The 19,410-nt window shown below is 44.7% G+C and overlaps 1 protein-coding gene across 1 annotated transcript in view; it reads right to left on the bottom strand.

The window, feature by feature from the left end:
* wdfy4 (WDFY family member 4) overlaps nucleotides 1-19,410 on the bottom strand; it is a 277,951-nt gene that overhangs the window by 78,908 nt on the left and 179,633 nt on the right. The window contains exons 48-50 of the mRNA XM_048563720.2: nucleotides 4,902-4,941; nucleotides 3,324-3,443; nucleotides 1,740-1,854 (exon numbers count right to left, since the gene is read on the bottom strand). Coding sequence (XP_048419677.1) covers nucleotides 1,740-1,854; nucleotides 3,324-3,443; nucleotides 4,902-4,941 — 275 coding nt within the window. The remainder of the gene's footprint in view (nucleotides 1-1,739; nucleotides 1,855-3,323; nucleotides 3,444-4,901; nucleotides 4,942-19,410) is intronic.

Raw genomic sequence — 19,410 nt, 5'->3', positions numbered from 1 at the left:
TCTACAAGAGTTCCTCTCGGGAATGTCCTAGGCCCAATCATTAATGATGGTCCCTCCATCACAAAGTCAGATTTGGGGATGTTTGCTGATGCTCACGCAATGCTCAACACGGTACATGTCTCCTCAGCTAATGAAACAGTCCAATGTCCAATACGCTGGCCTAGTCATCAAATCCCACATCCCATGAATGAATACAAAAAGAAACTTGCATATCAACAGAAATATCAAGAAACAAACATTATGCAAAAAGAAACTACTTCAGCCAGTGACTAGTTGGACCTGGAATGCATTGCCTGCAAGTGCGATACAGGCAGGTTCAACTACATCATTCAAAAGGTTATTAGAAGATTGATGAGAAACATTGTGCAGGGATTTGGAGAAAATGCAGGAAAATGGCACTAAGTCACAACATTCATTTGGAGAGTTATACACGGGAGATGATAGGTCAAATAGCCTTCATCTGCTCAATAACAAATCTGTAATTGGGTTTTGTGATCTGGTGTGGCTCATATTGCTAAACACAGATCACCTACAACCAGTTTACTTCCCAAACAATACCTATTTTGGACAATATTAGGTGGCACTTGTTTGTAATTTGTTGAACTGAATGGTAACAGCTAACAGAGAAGTAGACAGTCCAGTGTAATTGTGGGCTGTACGCAGCAGGATAACCCTATGTTCAATTCACCAAATATGTTGAGCCCACCGATCAAACACAGCAACAACGTGAAACAACAACCAGTAGATTGGAAAGGGATGCATCAACTACAATCTTGCCGCCTGACATTGGATATTAGACATTTGGTTCAGATGACATTATTGCTCCAAATTCTTACTGTTGTAATGATCTGTCAGAGCAGCCAACCCTGGTTAATTACTGGATACACAAACAAATTATAGGTGAACACATCAAACTTGTGAGGGACCCTCTCCCTAAAGGCACTGTGGGTGCATCTACAGCAAATGGACTGGAACAGTTCCAGAGGGCGCTCATCACCAACTTCTCGAGCTCAACTACTGACAGGTATGCTGGCCTAATTGCAAAAGCCTTTCCAAAGCTAAATGAGGATGGACAATAAATGCTGGTCCAGCCAGAGATGCCCAGATCTGTGAAAACACACAACAGAAAATCTCAGCCTGTGAATTATCCTTGCTGAAGGTCATGGAGGAGTGTGAGAGTTGTACCGTCCAACCTATCCATCAAGGGAGGGAGAACAGTCTGAAGCAGTGGTGAGGAACCGAAAGAAAGGTGTGTGGGGTGAGGAATAATGTATTATAGAATGCTAATGACAAGGTGAATAAAATAGATCAAACTCCAAAATACCAGCAAGGTCAGCGTGAACAGATTTACAAACAAAACAGCTGCATTCAAGGCCAAGTTTCCTTCTGTTACTGGGGAGTATTAGAAACAAAGGTAGGCCATTCAGCCCCTCAAGTTTATTCCATCATACACACAGATCACGACTGCAACACACTTTAATTATGCACAGCCACCTCCGCTGCACATTTCCCGACCCTTCCTGAACAGAAATATAATGTTTTAGTTCTCAGTGACCTCCAGGGTACAGGGAGAGAACTCCAGACTTTTGCAATCCTTGGTGTGAAATATGTTCTTATCCCAAAAACATAAGCTCTCAGTTTAAAATCAGATCCCCTTACTCCTGATTCTAATGCCAGATCCATCTACATCTACTTCATCAGATCCCTCTAACAGCCCAATTTCCTGAGAAAATACTAACCATCATTTTCTACTTCAAAATACCGCTGGACAAACTTTTCCTTCCTCTCCTCATTTTGTGCTCCCATGGGCTTCGAGAGATCGCGGAATGCCTTTGCATTATTCAGATCCAACTCCTGGGAGTGCAAAACAAACATGATGATGAAAAGAATGTTAAAAGTGTTTGAACACTCAAGAAAAACAGACCAATGTTGGACAAACTGAAATTCTTGCAATCCACTAACAGCTCATGTGATAATTCATTGACAGAGGTCCAAACATATACACAGACTGGAAAGGTTTCACCTGCTCCCATCTCCAGTATTGGGTAAATAACGTAAAATATGTAATACTTTATACATTGAAGCAGTGTTACTGGGAGTACAGAGACAACAATTAAAGTGTTTATAAAACAAAGAACTGCGGATGCAGGAGACATGAAACAAACCAAAACAGAAATTGCTGGAGAAACTCAGCAGATCTGGCAGCATCTGTGGAGAGAAAGCAGAGTTAACATTTCGAGTCCAGAACTGAAGCATTAACCCTGTTCAGGCACTCGTGTTACAAGAAGGTTTTTTTTTTACACTGAGTTAGAGAGTGTGGTGGAGTGATGACCTTATTAAGCAGTTTAAAATCTTCATGGAGACAGATTAACTGAGCAGGAAGATCAGAAACAAAAGCACATGGCATCAAACGTAGTGCAGGAAAGGTGAACAGCAGTAACACAAGCAGTGAAGAATTCTCACTTACAGTGTAAGTGGAAAAGCAATAGCAGTCTAACATAAACCTCCTAACCTCTTTGCCTACTGAGTGCTGAATATTTTGCACTGTCAGGAGATGGGGTCAGGAGGCAGGGCAGGCGCACAGTCAAAGATTGGTGGATAGATTTACAGCATGGTGTCTGAGGAAAAGCATAGCCTTGGGATTGGACGGATGGATTAAGGAGGTCATTTTCAATCCTGTGGTTCCTAAAGAAATTAGGACAGTTTGCAGACAGAGAAGAAAGTAGTTAAGTAGGTCTGTTAATTCTCAAAGGTCTCCAGACGCTTGCTTTACAGGTGAGTGAGTATTGAGGTAGTGTAGCTTGCAGACTGTGTAAGGTTTTGAATGAACTAAGTTTATGGGGAGTGTAAAGTCAGCCAGGAGTGCATTTAAGGAGCAGTTGAGGTTGAATAATATGCTAGTATAATTTACATTATGAGGATTATCCAAATGTGCTTGTGTAGGTGACACAGTATCTGGAATTTCTGGGTACACAAATGAAATCAGACTAGATTTACATTGAATTAAAATAGGAAGGTACAAACCCTACCCCATGACAAAGCAAGCCTTATATTTGTTTGTGATGTGACAATGTACTTATGGGCAAGGAAGGCCATTGGCCCAACATCCAGCAGGAAATCAACTGATCACCGATACCATTAGATGCTTTTGGGATCTTTCCGTGTCTAAATTGGCTCCTGTGTTTGCCTACGTGATGACAGTGACTTAAATTCCCCTATTAATTCCTGGTGTGGATGCATTATATGCATATGTTTGCACAAAGGACACATAAGTCACTGTATAAATAAATACAAATTCTCTCCTTGCACTATTTATCACTTACCTCAGAGTCGTAATCAGCAAGTATCCAGGGGAACACTGGATATTGCATCAGATCATTATAGGTTCGCCCTGCCAAAGTGTTCAGATACATGAGATACTCAAAGTTGCTGATCTCTCTTTTCTGCCGCAGAGAGAAAAAATCATATCAAAAAACTATTGCAGCTAACACTTCATTGTAGTTGCTAGTATTAATTACAAGGTGGAAAGCAACTGCGAACTTTTGGTGGATGGTAAACTGTATTCTGTAATGGATTTATGGTTTGAGTTTCACCCAAAAGGTGCTGTGTTAATGTTAACTAGTTTTAAATATCTGACTCTCCTGATAATTGTATTATGCAATTCTATAAATGTCAGATAAGGAAGGCACCAGTTTCAACACGAGAGATCGACCCCTGTGGAAATGACCAGCATAGTGGTGACATCATACTGCTGCAGCACTGAACCTGCAGTGCAGCAAAGCAAAATGCATAAAATATATCTGCAGCGAGGCACAAGATCATAAAGCATAAGGAAAAGGAACATGTGCAGACCCTCCAAGCTCGCTCTCCCATTATTTAAGATCACAACTGATTTTCTGCATGAATTTCGCTTTCTCATCCTAACTCCATATCTCAATTCTTTTACTGGTCAATGGTCTTTTTATTCTTTTGTTTAAATTTTATTCATTTCATTCTTGAATCTACTTAATGACTGAACATACACAGTCCTCTGAGATAAAAATTCCGAAGATTCACATCACCTTCAGCAAGGAAATTTCTTCTCATCTCAGCCTTAAAACCACCCAGCTTCTGAACTCGAGATGAGAACCCTTGATTCTTGACTCTCCAGTCAGAGGAATAAGAGTCGTTCAGCCTCTGTCCAGTCAGGCCCTCTCAGAATGTTATACATCTGTTTAGGGTTGGATATCTGACACAAGGTGACCCAGAAGATGCAGTCTTACATCAGTCCAGATCTAATAATCATGTTATCACTCTGACGGACTCTGCTCTATTCACTAAAGTGAAAAATCCACCAGTTTATTTTGAGTTCAACTAAACAGCCCCTTTGCTAGGTTTAAGCCATTGAGTACAGTGCGACTGGTAACACAGTTCAGGAAAACCAGCTTGTAAATCTGAGATAACTGCAAACACAAAACCTCAAAATTTGAGCACGAACTGTGTTGAGGAATGGAATCGGATTATTTTGCAAGCGGTGTCAGGCTCTTTGAGATTACAAGACCAGGATAAAAACATATTTCATTACACACCGTTTGGGATATCAGGTGGAAGTACCTAATCTGTCCATGAGTCAATTTCATCTCCATTGGTGTGACCTATCAACCAACACTGACTGAGGTTATCATCCAGGCCTCTCCTTCTCAACCTCCTCCCCTTGCGTGAGGTACAGTGCCCCTCAGGTTAAATCACCACCAGTCGTCTCTCTAATGACAGCACAGCCCTTTGGTCTGGTGAGATGATGGCAACTTGAATTTAGATATTGATGGGCTGGATTGTACACCAAGTAACTAAAAAACCTAAAGCAAACTCAGGAAATGATCTCAACAACCAGCCCTATGAAGTTAAGGAAAAGTGCATCTTACCTGCCATTTCTGTGTAACTGCTTTCTCGCTCACCATTTTTCTGCATAAGGGGAAAATCAACAGGATGATCAGAATGAATAGAGTGTCTTAAGAAAGAAATCAAACTTAAACACAGCCCTCTTCAAGGGAGTAATTTGTTGGCAAATCAATGGATTACTGTCTGTACATGCATACCACAGCAGGATATCTGGTTCATACATTTCCACATTCAAACAAACAAAAAGAGCCTGCTGTTCAGAATAAGATGCTGTTTGGTAAATGCATTCTTAACGAGAGAATGCTGGGGAAAAGCAGCAGGTCTGGCAGCATCTTGGAGAGAAACAGTTAATGTTTCAACTCTAGTGTGAATCTTCTTCAACAGAAGAGTCATATCGGACTTGAAAAACATCGGCTCTTTCTCATCTCACTGACGTTGCCAAACTTGTTGAGTTTTCCTTGCATTCCCTGCATTTGTTTCATTTTCTAGCATCCACAGTATTTTGCTTTATTTATTTCCTTAACGAGGTTTTTAGGAGATGTCCCTGAGGACTGGCAATTGTTCACAGTGGAAGAAAAACAACTACCATGGATACTCCTGCACGCAAGTACTACGACCTATTACGGTCCTTATTTATTTTTGTATCGACAGATTGCAATGATTGGAACGAGAATCAAGCACATCTCATTGACTACAAGATCCTTGGTTGGGGCTGTTAACCTGGGCCAATCAGGGAGCCCAGGCAGACAGATATAAACAGGAATGTCAGTCGGCCTCCTCAGTCGAGGGACTGGCTTTGAGCTGGCTGGTTACAGCCCATGTAAATAAAGGGTGACTTGGTGATGGGAAAACCAGTCTTTGTGCAGTAAAAGTGTATGGATTTAATATAACTTTACACATGTTAAAACCAACATCATAAAGTCTGCCAGGTACCTTGGCTGCAGACAGACAGACGTAAGATTGACATTTGGTTTAACTTCAAATATGGAAAAAATCTGGTTTCTGTTTACTTAAGAGCAGCTTGCAGCTTGGAATAATAAAATGTGAAAAATTGATCAACCTTTTAGAGTTTAATGTGTCAGGATATAACTTAGCTGCTGGCGAAACACTTGCACTTGAAATCGGGTCTGGAATCCTGGTAATGTGAGGCAGCAGTGCTAACCACTGAGCCTCTGTAATCCTCAAAGATCTTAACTTATTTTAATAAACTGAAAAGCTTTAGGATTGGAAAGAAGTGACAAAATGTACCTGCCTTCCTGTGGAAAAGAAAGAGCAATTTATATATTCTCTCTCAAAGATATTGATAAGCTTTATTTTAACTTCATGTGAACGAATGAGTTTTCAGGGAGTTAAAATCAGGCCCATACTGTATATCCGGCCAGACACAAGAAACAAATTTGCAAAATGCTTATATTTGATTGTAGAATCTAACTGCTAACATTTATACTCAGCTCTATAATATTCAATTATTTAATGTAACTGCAAGTTGAATAATTAGAACTGTTTTCTTCAGAAAAGTGTAAACTATGGGCTGATTGATCAAGATGTTTAAAATTACGAAGTGATAGGATAATGTTGATAGAAACAAGTTATTCTCAGTGATTTCGCTGTCTAGAGTGTTGGGTCATCTCTGCAAGGTGAAATTCAGGCCACATACTCCATATTGGAGCTGAACCCACAGTTTCCCTCTCTGTCAAAGCTCCTCATACAAAGAACAAAGAACAAAGAAAATTACAGCACAGGAACAGGCCCTTTGGCCCTCCAAGCCTGCGCTGATCCTGATCGTCTATCTAAACCTGTCGCCTATTTTCCAAGGATCTGTATCCCTCTGCTCCCTGCCCATTCATGTACCTGTCTAGACACATCTTAAATGATGTTGTCATGCCCACCTCCACCACCTCCGCTGGCAACACGTTACAGGCACCCACCACCCTCTGCTTAAAGAGCTTTCCACACATATCTCCCTTAAACCTTGAAATTATGACCCCTAGTAATTGAGTCCCCCGCTCTGGGAAAAAGCTTCTTGCTATCCACCCTGTCTATACCACTTATGATTTTGTAGACCTCAATCAGGTCCCCCCTCAATCTCCGTCTTTCTAATGTAAATAATCCTAATCTACTCAACCTTTCTTCATAGCTAGTGCCCTCCATACCAGGCAACATCCTGGTGAACCTCCTCTGCACCCTCTCCAAAGCATCCACACCCTTTTGGTAATGTGGCGACCAAAACTGTACACAGTATTCCAAATGTGGTCGAACCAAAGTCCTATACAACTGAAACATGATCTGCCAACTCTTGTACTCAATACCCCGTCCGATGAATGAAAGCATGCCGTATGCCTTCTTGACCACTCTATCAACCTGCTTTCCACTTCAGGGTACAATGGACCTGAACACTCAGATTTCTCTGTGCATCAATTTTCCCCCGGGGCTTTTCCATTTACTATATAGTTTGCTCTTGAATCGGATCTTCCAAAATGCATCATCTCACATTTGCCTGTATTGAACTCCATCTGCCATTTCTCCACCCAACTCTCCAGTCTATCTATATTCTGCTGCATTCTCCGACAGTCCCCTTCACTATCTGCTACTTCACCAACCTTAGTGTCATCTGTAAGCTTGCTAATTAGGCCATCTATACTTTCTTCCAAAACATTTACGTATATCACAAACAACAGTGGTTCCAACACAGATCCCTGTGGAACACCACTGGTCACAGTTCTCCATTTTGAGGAACTCCCTTCCACCACAACTCCCTGTCTCCTGTTGCCCAGCCAGTTCTCTGTCCATCTCACTAGTGCACCCTGGACCCCATGTGACTTCACTTTCTCCATCAGCCTACCGTGGAGAACCTTATCAAATGCCTTACTGATGTCTATGTATATGACATCTACAGCCCTTCACTCATCTATCAACTTTGTCACTTCCTCAAAGAATTCTATCAAGTTGGTAAGACATGACCTTCCCTGCACAAAACCATGCCTCCTGTCACTAATAAGCCCATTTTCTTTCAAATGTAGATTGATTCTATCCCTCAGTATCTTCTCCAGCAGCATCCCCACCACTGACGTCAGGCTCACCAGTCTATAATTACCTGGATTATCTTTGTTACCTTTCTTAAACAAGGGGACAACATTAGCAGTTCTCCAGTCCTCCAGGACCTCACTCGTGCTCAAGGATGCTGCAAAGATGTCTGTTAAGTCCCCGGCTATTTCCTCTTTCACTTGCCTCTATAACCTGGATAGATCCCATCCGGACCTGGGGACTTGTCCACCCTAAAGCCTTTTAGAATACCCAGCACTTCCCCCCTCCTTATGCTGACTTGACCTGGAGTAATCAAACATCTATCCCTAACCTCAACATCCGTCATGTCCCTCTCCTCAGCGAATACCGACACAAAGTACTCATTAAGAATCTCACTCATTTTCTCTGACTCCTCGCATAACTTCCCTCCTTTGTCCTTGAGTGGGCCAACCCTTTTTCTGGTTACCCTCTTGCTCCTTATGTATGAATAAAAGACTTTGGGATTTTCCTTAACCCTGTTTGCTAAAGATATTTCATGACCCCTTTTAGCCCGCTTAATTCCTCATTTCAGATTGGTCCTATTTTCCTGATATTCTTCCAAAGCTTTGTCTGTTTTCAGTCGCCTAGACCTTATGTATGCTTCCTTTTTCCTCTTTGCTAGTCTCACAATTTCACACAGTCTCACAATTCAGGACCACTCACGTCTTTGACAATCAGTATTCTAAAGCTTACAGAATTCTGATTACTATTCCAAAAGTAATCCACTACTGAAACTTCAACCACCTGGCCAGGCTCATTCCCCAACATCAGGTCCAGTATAGCCCCTTCCCGAGTTGGGACTATTTACATATGCTCTAGAAAACCCTCCTGGATGCTCCTTACAAATTCTGCTCCATCTAAACCCCTAATACCGAGAGAATCCCAGTCAATGTTGGGAAAATTAAAATCTCCCATCACCACCACCCTGTTGCTCCTACATCTTTCCGTAATCTGTCTATTTGTACCTCTATCTCACATTCGCTGTTGGGAGTTGTCAGTACAGCCCCAATATTGTGACCGCACCCTTCCTATTTCTGAGCTCTGCCCACATTGCCTCACTGCTCAAGTCCTCCATAGTGCCCTCCTTCAGCACAGCTGTGATATCGTCTTTGGCCAGTAAAGCAAGTCCTCCACCCCTTTTACCTCCCTCTCTATCCCGCCTGAAGCATCTATATCCTGGGATATTTAGTTGCCAATCTTGCCCTTCCCTCAACCAAGTCTCACTAATAGCAATAACATCATACTCCCTTTATATTTTTGAAAATCTTTTTTACGGCACCCCTTTAGCTTCCTTTTCCTAAGGAGAACAATCCTAGCATTTTTTGGTCTCTCCATATGAACTGCCTCAAGCCTGGTCCAACTCAGCTAAGTCTTGCCTTGATCTTCTCTAAGAGCGTGGCTCTCTTCCTAAACTGTGACCTCCAGAAATGGGCATTATTCTCCAATCAGAAGATAATCAAATTGATTTTTTTACCCCATTTTTGTTTTCTTATACACTAGATGTAATGGGACCTCTTTCACTGTACCATGGGAGGTTAAGAGGTGACCTGATGGAAGTTTATAAAATCACGAGGGGTATAGATAGGATTAATGCTAGGTGTCTTTTCTCTAGGGTGGGGGATTTCAAGACTAGGGGTAACATTTTTAAGGTGAGAGATGAGAGATTTAAAAAAGGCATAATGGGCAAATTTTTTACACAGAGGGTGGTTCGTGTCTGGAATGAACTTCCTGAGGAAGTGGTGGATGTGGGTACAATTACAACATTTAATAGATATTTGCATAAGCACATAAATAGGAAACGTTTGGAGAGATGTAGGCCAGAAGTAGGTAGGTCGGACTGGTTTAGTTTGGGATTATGTTAGGCATGGACTGGTTGGATCAAAGCATCTCTTTCCATGCTGTTTGACTCAATGGAGGAAGTAAAGGTATAGGATTGGATTGGGGCAGTTGAAGGCAGGAGATCATGTGCAATCCAGGAACCCAAGCAGGGACAGCAAACTCCCAAGGATGAAGATTTTCTTTTCTTTGTTTAAACATAATGGCTTAAAGAGACAATTTGAAATCTGTTCTTGCTCTTCTCCACTCTGAAATGAATGGGTGATGTACAGCAGACAATGGCTCATTTGTGTAAAGAATGGTAAGCTATCATTAAATAGTTGTGAGGGGAACATACATCATTGGTTCAGGAATTAAGTGGGAGTTATTGTTTAACTAGCAACTATTTCCATCTAAGCCATCTAGGATAAAATACACCATAACAACCAGTTCACAAATGATTCACAGTAACTAATGTCAAGAGGCTATTAACTATACACAAAAGAAAATAATTGTCACTGTTAAAGTCATGAGAACGTGCTCAAGGAAATAAATGCAATACATCCCATGAATGTATTTTTATTAATGGCTTGTGTACATAATTTTATGTGTGTAATGTTTATCTAGATTTTAGTTTTTTTAGAATCCCCAGAGTGTGGAAACAGGCCCTTTGGCCCAACAAGTCCAGACCGACCCTCAGAACATCCCATCCAGACCCATCCCCCTATAACCCACTTAATCTACACCTCCCTGAACACTATGGGCAATTTAGCATGGCTAATCCACCTAGACTGCACATCTTCGGACTATGAGAGGAAATCGGAGCACCCAGAGGAAACCCACGCAGACACGGGGAGAATGTGCAAACTCCGCATAGACAGTCACCCGAGGGTGGAATCGAACCTGGTACTGTGAGGCAGCAGTGCTAACCACTGAGCCACTAAGAAATTGAAGATTTAGTTAATCTGGTTTTCTTTGAGACTTTTATTTGGTTTTCTTCGAGACTTTTATTAAACAGACTAGAATCATAAAATCCCTACCATGTAGAAAGAGGCCATTCAGTCCATCATCTCTGTATTGACCCTCCAAAGAGTATCCCACTTAGACCCACCCTCACCAACCCAATCCCATAACCACACATGGAGTTTTTGATCATGGCTAACCCACATAACCTTCAGGTCCCTGGACACTGCGAGGCAATTTAGCATGGCCAGTCTACCTAACCTGCACAGCTTTGGAGTGTGGGAGGAACCTGGAGCACCTGGAGGAAAGCCACGCAGACCTGGAGAGAATGTGAAAACTCCAGACAGACAGTCGCCCGAGGGTGGAATCGAACCAAGGTCTGTGATGCTCTGCTAACCACTGTGCCACCACTTGCAATCAAGTGTTTTGTTAAGCTGAATGCTCTCACTGTTTCTTGGTACTTCTGGCTACTAACACAACCAGTCTATTCTCAAAAGGAAAGGAGGCTGTCCACCTACCCCTCCATTCAGCCCCAGTTGCGTCTCTGCTCTCTGGAAGAAACTCTCCCTGTGCCTTCTGCAAGACTGGATTATCATTCGACTGCTTTGAAGCCTCACCATTTGATCATTGACCAGCATCTACATCCATACGATTCCCACCACTCCCCCATGAACAACAGCGACAGGACCACTACTGTTTTAGGATATTCAATTGCTAAGTCACATTCACTTAGTCCAACACCCATATTTGAGTTGCTGTAGCACCTGTGCACAAATCAAACCTGACACACGTCCCTGGATCAGATGCATGTAGCCATGACTGTGTATCCTTTTCACTTGTGTTAAAGAAGAAAGTCAGCAATATTTCAGCAGCATGAGCGGATTTCATAATCAGGTGGGTGGTTACATTTGTCATGACAACAACTTCATCTGTATGAGTGCAAAATGAACAATCTCAGTACGAGTGAAAGAGATAATGGGAACTGCAGATGTTGGAGAATCCGAGATAACAAAGTGTGAAGCTGGATGAACACAGCAGGCCAAGCAGCATCTTAGGAGCACAAAAGCTGACATTTCAGGCCTAGGCCCTTCATCAGAAAAGGGGGAGGGGGAGAGGGTTCTGAAATAAATAGGGAGAGAGGGGGAGGCGGATCAAAGTTGTATAGAGGAGAAGATAGGTGGAGAGGAGACAGACAAGTCAAAGGGGCGGGGATGGAGCCTGTAGAGGTGAGTGTAGGTGGGGAGGTAGGGAGGAGGGGATAGGTCAGTCTGGGTTAGTAGGTAAATCTCCCCTCCTTCCACTGCAACTCAAAACCAGCCCAGCTCGTCCCCGCCTCCCTGACCTGTTCTTCCTGTCACCTATACCCTCCTCCCATCTCAAGCCGCACCTCCATTTCCTACCTACTAACCTCATCCCGCCCCCTTGACCTGTCCGTCCTCCCCGGACTGACCTATCCCCTCCCTACCTCCCCACCTACACTCACCTCATCCCCGCCCCTTTAACTTGTTTGTCTCCTCTCCACCAATCTTCTCCTCCATCCATCTTCGATCCGCCCCCTCCCCCTCCCTCCCTATTTATTTCAGAACCCTCTCCCCCTTTCCCTATTCCGATGAAGGGTCTAGGCCTGAAACGGCAGCTTTTGTGCTCCTGAGATGCTGCTTGGCCTGCTGTGTTCATCCAGCTCCACACTTTGTTATCTCGGTACAAGTGCCTTTTTATTCCAACTGAAATGACTGTTAGGGGAACTTCACTTCCATATTACTTTACAACTTAAATACAGCATGCTACAAGCCCCATGTCGGGAGCGTAAATCAAAACAGAGCTCTGTGTTCCCTTTCCATTCATACGGGTGAAAAGAGGATCTCAACCCATTAATCCTCCAGTGGGACCACTTACAAAATTAGCCAACAACAATAACTTTTACTTGTCTCACTCAGTTAACAAAATAAAATATTTCAAGGAGTTTCATAGGAGCATAACAGGTGATATTAGACCAAAAACTTGGTCAAAGATGCAAGTTTGAAGGAACATCTCAGGATAAAGGGAGAGATAAAGAAGCAGAGATGTTTTGGGGAGAAAATTCTCAAGCTAAAGGGTAGCTGAAGGGACAGTTACCAATGAAGTTCAACCAGAATCCGGTCTATAATTTGAAATAATTTCACCAAATAACACAAATAATTTGTTTTATTTTGCCTAAATGATGTACAGACAGTTGTATTGTGTGGAGCCTGGATATCCAGAGCCAGTGGGAGAGGGGCTGTATATGGGCAGCACTCTGGCTCAGTGGTGAGCACTGCTGCCTCACAGCATCAGGGACCCAGGTTCAATTCCAGCCTCAGGCAACTGTCTGTGTGGAGTCTGCACATCCTCCCCATGTCTGTGCAGGTTTCCTCCGGGTGCTCCAGTTTCCTTCCACAGTCCAAGTGCAGGTGAGGTAGATTGGCCATGCTAAGTTGCCCACAGTGTCCAGGGATGTGCAGGCTAGATGGATTAGCTCTGGGAAATGCAGGGATAGGATAGGATAGGGTAGGTGTCTGGGTCTGGTTGAGATATTCTTCAGAGTTGGTATGGCCTGCTTCCACACTGTAGAGATTCTAATCATCAGGGTCTGGGGGACCTGGGTTCTGTGGCCATGTGGCAGCATCAAAGGACACAGGAGCAGAGGCAAATGTTCCCCCGAAACACCAGGGGAAATAGTCAATCACGAGGCCCCAACATCTTGAATGGACAGAATCTAAAGGGGGTGCTGGAGTGGAGGGATCTGGGTGTACATGTACACAGTTTGCAGCGAGAAAATCAAATAAAGCATACAATGTTCTTAGCTTTATTAATGGGTGTGGTGCGCAAGAGAAGGAGGATTTTCTGAACAAGATACGTATTAGACCTCAGCTGGAGGGACGGTTATGGAAAGGTGTGAATGCATTGGAGAGGGAATGAAGAAGCAATTTACAAGAATGGCTCCACGAATGAGAAATTTCAGTGATGAGGATGGTTTGAAGCAGTTGGGATTGTTTTCCTTGGAGAGAAGGCAGCAGAGAGGAAATTTGATCAAGATTTTCAAAATTAAAAATGGGCTGGAATAGAGTGGAATGAGAGAAATTGTTCCCCTTTGCTTAAACAAAAAAGGCATGAGAGAGCCGAGACCTAAAGGGGTGTAAAGACACAGCAAGGATGATATGAGAAAGACATCTTTTCACGTAATGCATAATTAGGGAATGGGATAAACTGCTTAGAACTGTGATGGAGGCAGGTAGATTTGAAGATAGTAGGAACTGCCGATATGGAGTCTGAGATAATGAGGTGTGGAGCTGGATGAACACAGCAGGCCAGACAAATTTGAAGCATTTGAGAGAGCATTGTATAGTTGTTTTGGATGAAAACATTGCGCAATGATATGGAGGTAAATGCCAAGAGATTGGCACTAGGTAATGGAACAGGTACAGTTCTGATGGCCCAAATGGCCTCCTGCTGCTCCATAAGAAGTCGATGCTACTCACTTTGAGGAGTCTCACTCGCAATCACAGTGCTGGTTCTATCCCTGTAGGAAACCCATCAGCAGCCAACACAGTATAAAACTCACTGCTGTGATTGGAGGGTAATGGGAAGGTATGTGTCGATGGGAAGGAGTCACAGGACCTGACAGGTATGAATTGACAGGGGCTGGTGGATCACAGGGAGGCTGCAGGGATCACTGGTTGGAGGGTGTGGGTGTAGAGTTTGGAAGAAAAGGCAGAGAGGGGGAGGGGGAGAGAGAGAGAAATACTGGGCGGCTGTGCAAGTTGTGGGCAGGGGTGGAGAGGGATAGTGATAAGTGAGGCTTTAGGTGAGAAGGAAAGAGAGACACAGAGAGAGGAGAGAAATGCATGAATGGGGCTGGGCAATTACAGAGAAGAGAAAAGCTGCAGGGCTGGGGAAAGAGAGAGCGAGAGACAGAGAGAGAGGGGAACAGGGAGGTAAAACGAGGGAGGGGCGAGACTGTGGAAAAAGGGCAGAAGGGAGAAATGGAGGCAAAGTCCAGGAGGTGGGGGCTTAGAAAGAAAAGAATTTTCAAGGGGTGCGGAGGGGGGAAGACAAAGAGGGAGGTTGCAAGGCTGGGAGACAGAGGAAAGAGTTGGAAGAGGCAAGGTGATTACAATGTGCAGGGGCAAGTGATAGTAAGGTAGAGGGAAGAGAGAAGTTGCTGTGGGGTGGGGGGAGAGAGACCATTTGCAAGGTGAGCATGAGAGAGAGAGAGAGAGAGAGAGAGAGAGAGAGGAAGAGGCTGCAAGGGGATAAAGAGAAGGAGGGAGGTTACAAAAGGCCAAGGGAGAGAGGGTGGTTGCAAGATGGGGTGAGAGGAGAGGGAGGCTACAAAACAGATAGAACTGTGTCAAAGCTTCAACAAAGGAATTTTCAACCACCCGGTAGTCAGAAAAACTGGAAATCACCTTGCAAATCAATGTGGAATCTCAACCTTAAGGCAGCGTTCCAGAAGTATTACATGAGGGAAATAAACATTTTGGGCATTATTGTAATCAATACTGTGACAAGTACTAAGGTCAAATCTGAGGGGGAGATCTGAGATACAATGAAAAGCCTGGTTAAAATTTACCAGTTTTATACATTTGTGATGAGAAAGCATGAGCGATGACCTCTTCAGTCTGTGGAAGGCATAACAGCATGACAAGATAATAAAATGTGAGGCTGGATGAACACAGCAGGCCAAGCAGCATCTCAGGAGCACAAAAGCTGACGTTTCGGGCCTAGACCCTTCATCAGAGAGGGGGATGGGGGGAGGGAACTGGAATAAATAGGGAGAGAGGGGGAGGCGGACCGAAGATGGAGAGTGAAGAAGATAGGTGGAGAGGGTGTAGGTGGGGAGGTAGGGAGGGGATAGGTCAGTCCAGGGAAGACGGACAGGTCAAGGAGGTGGGATGAGGTTAGTAGGTAGCTGGGGGTGCGGCTTGGGGTGGGAGGAAGGGATGGGTGAGAGGAAGAACCGGTTAGGGAGGCAGAGACAGGTTGGACTGGTTTTGGGATGCAGTGGGTGGGGGGGAAGAGCTGGGCTGGTTGTGTGGTGCAGTGGGGGGAGGGGATGCACTGGGCTGGTTTAGGGATGCAGTAGGGGAAGGGGAGATTTTGAAACTGGTGAAGTCCACATTGATACCATATGGCTGCAGGGTTCCCAGGCGGAATATGAGTTGCTGTTCCTGCAACCTTCGGGTGGCATCATTGTGGCAGTGCAGGAGGCCCATGACGGACATGTCATCAAGAGAATGGGAGGGGGAGTGGAAATGGTTTGCGACTGGGAGGTGCAGTTGTTTGTTGCGAACTGAGCGGAGGTGTTCTGCAAAGCGGTCCCCAAGCCTCCGCTTGGTTTCCCCAATGTAGAGGAAGCCGCACCGGGTACAGTGGATGCAGTATACCACATTGGCAGATGTGCAGGTGAACCTCTGCTTAATGTGGAATGTCATCTTGGGGCCTGGGATGGGGGTGAGGGAGGAGGTGTGGGGACAAGTGTAGCATTTCCTGCGGTTGCAGGGGAAGGTGCCGGGTGTGGTGGGGTTGGAGGGCAGTGTGGAGCGAACAAGGGAGTCACGGAGAGAGTGGTCTCTCCAGAAAGCAGACAGGGGAGGGGATGGAAAAATGTCTTGGGTGGTGGGGTCGGATTGTAAATGGCGGAAGTGTCGGAGGATAATGCGTTGTATCCGGAGGTTGGTAGGGTGGTGTGTGAGAACGAGGGGGATCCTCTTGGGGCGGTTGTGGCGGGGGCGGGGTGTGAGGGATGTGTCGCGGGAAATGCGGGAGACGCGGTCAAGGGCGTTCTCAATCACCGTGGGGGGAAAGTTGCGGTCCTTAAAGAACTTGGACATCTGGGATGTGCGGGAGTGGAATGTCTTATCGTGGGAGCAGATGCGGCGGAGGCGGAGGAATTGGGAATAGGGGATGGAATTTTTGCAGGAGGGTGGGTGGGAGGAGGTGTATTCTAGGTAGCTGTGGGAGTCGGTGGGCTTGAAATGGACATCAGTTACAAGCTGGTTGCCTGAGATGGAGATTGAGAGGTCCAGGAAGGTGAGGGATGTGCTGGAGATGGCCCAGGTGAACTGAAGGTTGGGGTGGAAGGTGTTGGTGAAGTGGATGAACTGTTCGAGCTCCTCTGGGGAGCAAGAGGCAGCGCCGATACAGTCATCAATGTACCGGAGGAAGAGGTGGGGTTTGGGGCCTGTGTAGGTGCGGAAGAGGGACTGTTCCACGTACCCTACAAAGAGGCAGGCATAGCTGGGGCCCATGCGGGTGCCCATGGCCACCCCCTTAGTCTGTAGGAAGTGGGAGGAGTCAAAAGAGAAGTTGTTGAGTGTGAGGACGAGTTCAGCTAGGCGGATGAGAGTGTCGGTGGAGGGGGCCTGGTCGGGCCTGCGGGACAGGAAGAAGCGGACGGCCTTGAGGCCATCTCCATGCGGAATGCAGGTGTACAGGGACTGGACGTCCATGGTGAATATGAGGTGTTGGGGGCCAGGGAATTGGAAGTCCTGGAGGAGGTGGAGGGCGTGGGTGGTGTCACGGACGTAGGTGGGGAGTTCCTGGACCAAAGGGGAGAAAATGGAGTCCAGATAGGTGGAGATGAGTTCGGTGGGGCAGGAGCAGGCTGAGACGATGGGTCGACCAGGGCAGGCAGGTTTGTGGATTTTGGGAAGGAGATAGAAACGGGCCGTGCGGGGTTGGGGAACAATGAGGTTGGAGGCTGTGGGTGGGAGGTCTGAAAAATAACTTCTGAGGCTAAATTATACCTGTTGTGCCATTTAACTACTATAGGGTCAAAGAAATGAAAGCTCTAATTGTGTGTTGTGGATTCAAATTTAATGCAGAGTTGCTAATTATTAAAGACACTGACAAATTTTTCCAATTCTGCTTCTTTGAGAGTCCAAATACCCCATGTGTAAACATGAATGTAGAAAATCCTGTTGTAAATTAATCAGTGTGGATTAAACAGTAGCTCGCAAAGATTAAAAGTTGCCCCCAAGGAAGTCTCAATAAGAGACCTTGAGTTTTTAACAATCATTCACAGAATGAGGACGTTGCTGGCTAGATCAGCATTTTATTACCTAATTGCCCAGAGGGCAGTTAAGACTCAACCACATTGCTGCAGGTCTGGAGTCACACGTAGACCAGACCAGGTAAGGATGGCAGTTTTGTTCCCTAAAGGACATAAGTGAACCAGATGGGTTTTTCCAACAATAGATTCACAATCATTAGACTCTTAATTCCAGATATTTCTTGAATTCAAATTGCATCTGCCATGGTGGGATTTGAACCCAGATCCCCAGAAGGTTACCTGGGTCCCTGGATCAACAGTCGGTATCTGGGGAGAGTATTCTGATGCTTGTTCCCAAATCTGAAGAACGTGATGGGGAAGACTAAATGGAGGGTGAGATTGGTTGGGATGAATAACAGCCCAGAAACACGAGAAACATCAGGGCTCATGTTTTGTCTTCCTGGTTCTATCGAGGAACACAATCAAGTTAAATTCTGCCAGGGTCCCAAAAATTTGCATGTTTCAGGATTCTCTCAGAAATGTTTAGATTTAGGCCTTTGTTCTCAAGGGCGTGAGACCAGCCTTTAACAAAACCTCTGGGTTCAAAAGCTTTAAGGAAACAAATGTTGCACACGAAGCTGGACATATCCACTATTGTCTTCAAACTTCAATTATTTGAGAGATGCATTCACCTAGGTTTGTGGCTGAGCGACAGCATCCCTGTAGACTGCACATCGTAGAGGAGTTCGCTAAGTCATACACAGCTGACCCTAACCCTGCATATTAGAAAATTCCCTCTAGCGAAATCTGCAGATAGGACACTGCCAACCACAATTATCAAATCCCAACATCCTCTCTCCCTTCCTCCTTCCCCTTTACAACAGCCAAATCTTTCGATTTTTATTTTCAGGTGCAATCTACAGCTATGGTTAATTGGTGACCTCAGCCAGTAAGACACTTTTTTTGGGCGAGTTAAGAAAACACACAAAAGCTAAAGAATGTAATTATGTTCCTGTAGCAATGCTTTGTGAGAAGAACAAATCCCAGCAAAGGACATCACAGATGATAAGAGTCATAGAGATGTACGACACGGATCTGACCCTTCGGTCCAACTCGTCCAGGCTGACCAGATATCTTAAATTAATCCAGTCCCATTTGCCAGCATTTGGCCCATATCCCTCTCAACCCTTCCTATTCATATACCCATCCAAATGCCTTTTAAATGTTGTAATTGTACCAGCCTCCACCACTTCCTCTGGCAGCTCATTCCATGCACACACCAGCCTCTGTGTGATAAAGTTGCCCATTAGGTCCCTTTTACATCGTTTCCCTCTCATCTTAAATCTATGTCCTTTAGTTTTGGACTCCCCTTCCCTGGGAAAGAGACCATGGCTATTCACCCTATTCATGCCATGCATGATTTTATAAACCTCGGTAAAGGTCACCACCCCTCAGCCTCCAAAGCTCTGGAGAAAAGAGAGGCCGAATAGCCCGGGGCTCCCTACAGCTCAAACTGTCCAACTCTGGCAACATCCTAATGAATCTTTCCTGAACCCTTTCAAGTTTCACAACAACTTTTTGTTCCAATTAAAAACATCCTACATGTAGCTTTATTGTCACAAGGATTCAAATATGTGGCGATCTTAAATTCTTATTTGCTTCCCAACTTTAATTCAAGT

The sequence above is a fragment of the Stegostoma tigrinum genome, chromosome 37 (assembly GCF_030684315.1).
Source record: "Stegostoma tigrinum isolate sSteTig4 chromosome 37, sSteTig4.hap1, whole genome shotgun sequence".
Taxonomy (NCBI): Eukaryota; Metazoa; Chordata; class Chondrichthyes; order Orectolobiformes; family Stegostomatidae; genus Stegostoma; species Stegostoma tigrinum.
Note: the sequence above shows the minus strand (reverse complement) of the source record. Positions and strands in the feature narration are given on the sequence as shown.